This window comes from Caloenas nicobarica, chromosome 1 (assembly GCF_036013445.1).
Source record: "Caloenas nicobarica isolate bCalNic1 chromosome 1, bCalNic1.hap1, whole genome shotgun sequence".
NCBI lineage: Eukaryota > Metazoa > Chordata > Aves > Columbiformes > Columbidae > Caloenas > Caloenas nicobarica.
Genome location: NC_088245.1, coordinates 215,509,468 through 215,518,441, shown reverse-complemented (window position 1 = coordinate 215,518,441; position 8,974 = coordinate 215,509,468). Strand labels below are relative to the sequence as shown.

General features: G+C 52.0%; 1 protein-coding gene across 1 annotated transcript; it reads right to left on the bottom strand.

Moving 5' to 3' along the window:
• Positions 1–5,914: 5,914 nt before the first annotated feature.
• On the bottom strand, positions 5,915–8,974 carry LOC135995461 (gastrula zinc finger protein XlCGF8.2DB-like). The gene is given in 6 exon segments (XM_065646823.1): positions 5,915–6,587; positions 6,631–6,754; positions 6,937–7,044; positions 7,699–7,825; positions 8,436–8,586; positions 8,697–8,974. Coding segments are annotated over 4 exon segments (1,032 nt in total). The 5' UTR covers positions 8,436–8,586; positions 8,697–8,974.

The following is an 8,974-nucleotide window of genomic DNA, read 5'->3' as shown; positions in this document are numbered from 1 at the left end:
GGTATCTACTACTTTCATCCCGGAAGAACTTGGTCTATGTCGTTTGTCCGTCTCAACGGTGACAATTGGCAAGTCGGCAGGATGGCAGGTGATATCACTGAATACAGAGGCATGGGGTGAGTCCGAGTTCCAAATTCTTAGAAAATGAGCTCGTGATAACTGGCACAACTGGGAAGATGTGGAAGAACAGCTAAAAGTGGCCAGGGGCCATATAAAGGATAGAAAGGAAAAAGGAATGATTTGCAAAATGTTAGGCACCTGCCTAGAAGCCACTTGTCAGGAGAGGAAAACCCTAAATAGAGAAAAATGAGATCTGAGAGAGCAAATAGAAGGTAAGAAAGCTCCTGAGTGATTACTGTCCTTGAAAACTGAGCAGCTGCAGAAATGTTACAGGAAGAAAAAGATAAAACCCAGTGTCAAAGGTTTGATTGCAGGGTGACAATAAACTGTGGCAGAGGTATTGTTAACCCCCTCTCCTCCCCCTCTCCCCCCGTAGGTCCTCCCCGCTCCCTTTTTCCCACTAAGGACAGGTGATTGGAAAGGAAAGAAGGACCGGGAGAAGAGAGTTGGCACTAATGCTACTAATAAAATAGAGAAAATAATACAAAATATACAAAACCAATCTTGAAAGTCCTGGCCACTGCTCCAGCAGATGTGGGGCCGGCACTCAAAGTGCTGGACTGGACTCTGCAGCCAACCGGAGCTGGATTCAGTCTGTCACTGGGCCTCAGTTTGCAGGGACAACTTGCAAGGTCCTCTCCTAATGTCGGCCATAAGGAAAAGGGATGAGATCCTTGTGATCTCCCACTTTTATATGAAGTATGACGTGAGTGGGATGGAATACTTTAGTTGGTCAATTTTTGGTCACCTGTTTCAGTTCACTGCTCTCGCGGGACATGCCTCCATCCTTATCAAGGACCTTGCATTCCATTGCTATGTCTACCAAAACATGTATCTAACTTTCAGAAAAGTGCAGTTAGTAAGAAGACTTTAGCTGACAGGGAAATTCGCTAAAAGAGAAACTTGTTTTTAGCAAAACCAGGACACCCAGAAATTGGAGGAAAAGATGGAAATTATTTTTACGTGGGCTACTTTTGCCCCTGATATACTACAGATGTGGAAACTAATTGTGTCCCCTGAAGAATGGGATGGAAATATACGGGGTGACCCTCAAGACAGTGAACCGCAGGACGATCATTCTTTATCTGTCTCAGACCTTTCTGAATATGAAGTCAGACCTATCATTAGGACGGTCTCGAGTACCTCAGGGTGGTGCTGCGTGGTACCGTTGACAAATCACTCCCTGGGATCTGGTGCAATTGGCAAATTTACAAGAAAAATATGGCAGAGAGAAGAGCTCAGCCCTGCCCCTCCTGCTCCCCTGCTGGAGCTGCAGCCCCATGAGCTCTGCCCTCAGTCTCCTCTGCTCCAGCTGAACAAACCCAGGGACTTCAGCTGCTCCTCATATGGCTTCCCCTCCAAACCCTTCACCAACTTCATGGCCTCCTCTGCATCTTTTCCAGTAGCTTTATCTCCTTTTATCCTGTGTCCCCAGCCCTGCACACAGTGAATGCTCCAGGTGAGGCCGCCCCAGCACAGAGCAGAGCGGGACAATCGCCTTCCTGCCCGGCTGCTGATGCTGTGCTGGATGCACCCAGCACATGGTTGACTCTATTGGCTGCCAGGACACACTGTTGGCTCTTGTTCAACTTGCTGTTGACCAGAGTTCAGTACCTCCCAGGATAATCTTCTCCATCATTTTGCCAGGCACATAAGTGAGACTGACAGGCCTGTAGTTACTGGGGTCATCCCTGTTGCCCTTCTTGAAGATTGGGAGGTTTGCCAGCTTCCAGTCAACTGGGAACTCTTCACATTCCCAAGAGTGTTGAAAAATCATGGAGAGAGGTCTCTCTGTGACATCAGCCAGCTCTTTAAGTATCCTCAGATGAATCCCTTAAGGCCTCATCTCACTTTAACAGTAAATCCCGCACAATTTTGGGTTTGGCTGAGAGTTTATCATTCTCAGTCATGGTTCTGTAGACCAGGGCTCTGAGCTACCTCTTTGCTACTGACATGGAGAACCAAAAATGGGTAACAGCCTGAGGACCTTACCAGCCTAAGGAGTTTTCTAGTGACATCTCTTGCCCTGGCCCCAGGGAGGCAGCAGACTTTACTGTGGGTTGGGTCTGGTTGGCATGTCGGACCCTCTGTTCCTCTCAGAAAGGGGGAACTACCCTGCTTTTGGTCTTAACGTGAGTGGTTTTGATGCAGGGGGTAGGTTGCCTAGACAACCTTTCCATTCCAGAAGGGCCTTTGTCCGCATCACCAATTGTCTGCCCCTCCAATTCCAGGGCCTCATACCTCTTTGTGTACGGGCACCTGAGAAGGCAGGGCAGGCTGCTGCCCTGAGCAGTAACCTGCTTCCGTTCTCCCCCATGTCCTGGATCTCTTCCTTCTGCCTGGTGGCCTGAGGGTATGGGGTCCTTTGTTTCTTGTGCCATGGTGGGCTTCTGTACCTGTCTCAGGGGTGGTAGAGTGCAATTCCACCAGTCAATCTCCTTCTCTGATTCGCTGATACTCCTCAGCCTGGACACCTTCTCCCGAAGCCGTCACCAGTGTCATGAGGAGTAATTTAAGGTTCTGCTTGCTGCAGAACAATGTTTAGATTTCTTAAAGAGAAGCACAACCTTAAAGAGTTCGGTGGTGGGTTCATTCTATTATTTAGTGCATGGGGGAGATATACCAAGCCGAATACTGCTTACCTTCTCTACAGGTGCCTGTATCCGTTCACAAAGGAAACTTTCAGGAATCTTCCTTCCCTGATAACCGTTCGGTCCAGGGGTTGTGTCTTGGAGCTCCAGAGACAAACTTTCAGGCAAGGCTTATATCCATCGTGATGCAAACATTCGGAATTCTTCCCCTGATAACCATACACTCCAGAGCCTGTACTTAGAGCTCTGAAGGCAAACTTTCAGGGAAGACCCGTAACTGCATGCAAAGCAGACTTTCAGGAAACAAAATTCTCAGGAAAAAGAATTTAATGGAGTAAAATAGCTGAAAAGCTGGCTCAAGCTGGGTACCTGCACAGAGGTCTGCCCAAGGACAGAAAACTACAAACATTTGTATCTTTACAGACCATTCACACCAAGATCCAATCCAATAGCAAAATTTCACCACCAGGTCCTTTGTTCCCCATTGGCCCCTTTTTCCCTGACTCCACATGGGCCTCTGTTTTGTTCAGTTGTAGACATTGGTTTTGGTCCATATCCTTGAAAGTGCCGTTTTGTCTGGACAAATCCTTTCTTCTTGGCAAAGTGCAAAATAGGCCTTGCTTTGCAGATGTCTGTGATGTCTCTGCATTAGCCTTGGATCGTTGTTTTCCCAGTCAGTTCCATTTTTCCCAGCCAAATGCAAGCTAGACTTTATCTTGCAGGCGTTTAATGTAGTCTGCAGTTGCTTTTGATAAATACGAGCTTAAAACTCTAGCAAATCTAGTCTACTAAGTAACATGAATCAAAGAGTATATTAAAAATCATATAACCTTATATCTCTAAATAATCCATTGCATTTGGTGTGCATCTACTTAAGCTAAGTGATTAATATTGAACTTGGATTTGGCTCATCCACTGACCTCTGAGTAGTAAAACCATTGCCATACAGCTCACTTATTTAGCAGGGAGAGCTCAAAGTGGGCTCATCTAGGCTGTTGTATTTGTAGAATGAAGTGGTTGACTCGTAGTCAAATTGCATAGAGTAGGAAAAGTCTGCACGAGACTCCCTGCGCCCACAAGCCACCAGCATTCAGTTGCCGTTCTGCTTCCTGTGGGTCTCCTGGAAGGAGTTCTTAGCCTGGCTGCACCTCAGGCCCTTCCCTCCTCTGGAGCCTGGACTAAACTGCTGCTGGTTTGGCTGGGGTGGGGTTGAGTGCATCCACCACACACCAGGCATTCATCTTTTCCTCCAATTTTGGTTTTTATCTTTTTTTTTTTTTTTCCTGTAATTGTTTCTGCAGCTGCTCAGTTTCCAAGGACAATAATCACTCAGTAGCTTTCCTACCTTCTATTTGCTCCCTCAGATCTCGTTTTTCTCTATTTAGGGTTTTCCTCTCCTGACAAGTAGCTTCTAGGAAGGTGACCAATATTTTGCAAATAATTGCTTTTCCCTTTCCATCCTTTATACAGCCCCTCGCTATTTTTAGCTGTTCTTCCAATTGTGCCGGTTATCACAAGCTCATTCTTCTAAGAATTTGGCACTCGGACTCACCCCATGGCTCTGAAGTCAGTGATATCACCTGCCATCCTGCTGACTACGCCAATTTGTCACAGAACAGTGATTCAGGTCCTGCTTCTCACAGAGTAGTGTTTAGATCACTTAAAGAAAACAAAGCAACACAGTTCAATCACAACATTCACTCTAGTACTTCCTGCATAGGGGAAAATATGCCAAGAAGAATCAGGTGAGAGTTGTTTTAGAGTGATTTATAGAGGGACAGGAGACGTGAAAAGGCAGAGGGAGGCCCTTCCGCTGAGTCGGAAGGTTCAGAATGGACCCCTTGCTCTCTGAACTCCTTCTCAGAGAGGAGTCCAGGTGCTGCTGGATCCAAACTTAGACCCAGACTTGATCAACTGTCTAAGAGACACAGAGGGTAAGGGTTTATTTGAGTTAATGGCCAAAGGAGTATATGTCCACATCTGATTCTTTGTATCACTTGGCTGGGATCTCCAAGTGTTATCATTCTGCATCTCAACTTGCTTACCTCCCCTCCAGGGGCCTGGTGTCAGGTCACTCCAAAGTCTGGATCCCAGGTCTCTTGAAGCAACCTCTCAGGCATCAAAGCTCGTAAAAATACGCAATTGAATGGAGTGGTCCAGCAGCAGGGTCGGCTCGAGCTGGGTGCCTTCACAGAGCTGCCGAGCCCAGCATACGAGTCCCACATGGACTATTTACCTGTCCCTCACACGATGATCCAGTTCAATAGATATATTTCTCCCTAGGGTTTTCTTCATATTGGATCCTTTCACTGTCTTCAGACCGGCCCTTATCTTCTATTGCTGCAGACATTGTTGATAGTCCATAGCCATTTCGTACTGGCCTTGAAGACGTTATTTGGCTCAAGTGGATCCTGGTTTGCTCTATAAGGTACAAAACAGGCCTTATATAACATGCAGGTCCTGTTGATGGCCGTATCATGCAGGTGGTGTTGATGGTTTGTAGCTGCTTCATTTTGCTCAAGTAGACACAAGTTGGGTGAATATGACCGGATCTTTAACCACACAGTTAAGATGTCAGCAAATTTAGCTACAAGGTAACACGAGGCAGACAGTACACTGAAATTCACACAACATTATACATCTAATTGCTTCATTCTATTTAAAACTTTTTATTTTTAGGCTAAATGATCAACATAAAACTTAAACTGGGCTCATCCAGTGACATGTGTAAAACTCGCGGGTTGAGATAAAGACATTTTAATAGGATAGAAGAGGAAAGGAATAATGACAATGATGATGATGTAAGAATATACAAAAAAGTGATGCACAACACAATTTCTCACCACTTGCTGACCGATGCCCAGTGCATCCCTGAGATGCGGTGCCCCAGGCCAAGTCCCCCCAGTTTCTGTACTGGGCATGACACCATATGGTAAGGAATAGCCCTTTGGCCACTTTGGGGCAGCTGTCCTGGCTGTGCCCCCTCCCAGCTGGCAGGGCATGACAAGCTGAAAAGTCCTTGACTGCTCAGCAACAACTAAAACATCCATGTATTAGAAACATTATTCTCATCCTCAATACAAAACAGAACTATACCAGCTACTAGGAAGAAAATTAACTCTATCCCAAACCAAACCAGGACATGCCCCCACAGCCACCCCCACAGAAGCCCCCAGAGCCCCATAGGCCTCTCAGCAGCAGATTCAGGGGGAGATGGGCTGCACAGGTGGCTGCAGGCTGGGGGTGTCATGGGTGTGCTGGTGAGCCAGCATGAGCCTCTCCTTCCAAAACCGCTTCTCGCAGACACCGCACTGGAAGGGCTTGGCCTCCGCCTCTGTCGCCGCTGGGGAAGAACCCTTCTTCTTCTTCTGGCCACCCTCTGGCACAACCCCTGGTCTCTGGTGCACCCTCTCGTGTCTCTTCAGGTGGTACTTCTGTCTGCAGGTCTTGCCGCACTCGCTGCACTTGTAGGGCTCCTCCCCGGTGTGGATGCGCTGGGGGACGGTGAGGTACCCCTTGGCCCTGAAAGCCTTGGGGCAGCGGGTGCAGGCAAAGGGCTTCTCTCCAGCATGGATGCTCTGGTGCCTCAGCAGGTTCTCCCTGTAGTTGAAGCTCTAGCTGCACTTAGGGCATACAAATGGCTTCTCTCCAGTGTGAACGTACTGGTGGATGATGAGGCTCTTCTTCTGCCTGAAGCTCTTGCTGCAGATGGTGCAAGTGAAGGGCTTCTCCTCGCTGTGGATGCGCTGGTGCGTCTGCAGGTTCGACCTCTGAGTGAAGCTCTTGCCGCAGTCAGTGCAGTGGAAGGGACGCTCACACATGTTGCTCTGCACGTGGACATCCAGCGCTGTCTGGCTCTTGAAGATCTTGTCGCATCTTGTGGGGGTGCCCTAACTGGCCTCCCTGGCTCCTGCCTGGCTGGTCGCAGGCAGAGCTCTCCCGCTGCCTCCTGCCCGGGTTTGGCATCCCCGGGAGCAGGGCGATGGGTGTCAGCAGATCCATGGGGACCCCCTCAGCCTCCCTCTGAGTCCTGGGGCTGATGGCTGCAGGGGAGGAAAGACCAGGTTCACTGCTGGGGACAGGAAGGGCATGTGAGAATCCTCCCCATGGGCGACATCACAGGCACCCTGGCAGCCCCACATTCTTCCTGGTGCATTGAGCGCCTGGGGCAAGAAGACATTGAAACCTGAACACTCCACCAGCCTCACGACCCTGCAATACCCACCTGGCACAGGGGTCTGGTGCCTCTGCTGCTGCCCAGGGGGCTCCGGCACACACGGTGTCTCTTCCTGCTCTATCTTGCAGATGATCTCTGGTTTGTCGGTGTCCCAGCCTGTCCGGGGCACAGACAGAAGCCCCCTCTCCCGCACTGCCGGGACAGCAGCACCGGCCCCCGCACCCACAGCCCCAGCATCCCCCCCACCCCGCTCCTCTCTCCTGCCCCTGCCAGGCTGCGGCTTCAGCCCCCCCGTCCCTGCACCTGCAGCCCCTCTCGCCTCGCCCTCGTCACCTCGGCCACTCTCCTGCAGATGGGACCCCTGGGAACAGCTCAAAGCTGTGCCAGGGAGGTTTAGACTGGAAGTGAGGAAGCATTTCTGTACCAAGAGGGTGGTCAAACCCTGGAACAGGCTGCCTGGAGAGGCGATTGATGCCCCAAGCCTGTCCTTGTTTGACAGGCGTATGGACAACGCCTTTCACAACACCCTGTAATTTGTGGTCAGCCCTGAAGTGGTCGGGCAGTTGGACTAGATGGACGTAGTAGGTCACTTCCAAATGAAATAGGATATTCCATCCCACCCCATTTTCTCTCCCAGGAACACTCTCCACAGGAGGCTGCCTGGAAGGTAAGACCCGCAGTCATAACCACTATGTCAGCGCTTGGGCAGCAATGATGACAGCTGGATTTTCCCTTTCAAGGGCTCCAGCTCAGCTAAAGATGTGAATTCTGGCTTGACCCCAGCCCAACATCACCAGAGAGAGTCCTCACCCAGCGAGGCGACCGTCTGGTAGTTCTCCAGCATCACCTCCCGGTAGAGCTGCCGCTGCCAGCCCGACAGCTTTGCCCACTCCTCGGGGGAGAAGTAGAGGGCCACGTCCTCAAACGTCACCGACATCTGCAGCAAGAAGCACACCTGGCTCAGCACACCCCACTGCCCGTTTTCCAACCATGTTTTCCAAAATCCCGCCACTGCCGGGCAGGGTCCCGTTGGAACTGGAGGCTCTGGCATCCCGAGGGCAGCACCAGGAGAGCTCGGAGCATCCTGTGCAAGGGAAGGACGAGGGCAGAGGGGCGGTGGCACAGCCAGGTGGCACAGCAGGGTCACTGAGGCATGGGGGGCTCACTCAGCAGGTCCCTGAACTGGGGACACTCCAGCAGCTGTGCCAGGAGAGGGACAGAGCTAGGAGGTTAGAGGCAGGTTTCCCTTGCTCATGCCAGATTATGGACCCAGGCCAGAGCAGTGTGGACTGCACCCTGTCCCCCACCCATGCCACAGGCCAGATCACCCCCCAGGCCCGGGCACAGCACCGTGACACAAGGCCTGGCCCGAGGCCTGGCAGCAGGCACGCTCCTGCCTGCCCCTGCCCGTGCTGCGGCTCAGCGGGCAGGAACGGGAGCACCCTGCACCGCACCAGGTCTCAAACCACTGCTCTCCCGCACCGCCCCGCACCAACCGGACCCGCAACTCGGCCAGTCCGACGGGCCGGGGCCGTGCCTGACCCCACCTTGCCGCAGCAGCCTGGAGCCCGGCGCGTCGCTGCTCTCGGCGGGAGATGGAGCCCGTGCAGGTATTGATCCGGGAAGAGGGAGGCGGGATGCTCCGGATTCCACAGGAGATGCCTGGCCCGTCACCAGCACAGTGAGGACAGATGGTCCCTGCAAGTACAACATTTTCCTTAAGAAATCAGGGGCACAAGTTCACTCACCTGCCCACAGCTGCCTTCCCTGCACCCCGAGCCTGCACAGCTACTGGGAAAAGGACCCACCAAAGAGCGTCACGCAACAACCCTTCCAGCTCCAGGAAAGGCCGAGAAAGAGGCACGAAGAGTTTTGGAAGCTGCCGACTACCCAAACCTTCCTCCCCTGCCCCCCAGCGGCAGCAGGCAGATGTGCAGGGGTGTCCCGGGGCTCTGAGCAGCCGGCCCGGCCCCAGCCCAGCCCTTCCCAGCGCCGGTGCCGCCAGGGCCGGATCCAGGGGGGCCCGGGCGGGTGGGCCACGGAGCAGCGTGTCCGCGTTGCACGGGGGCCACGGGGCGAGGCGGGG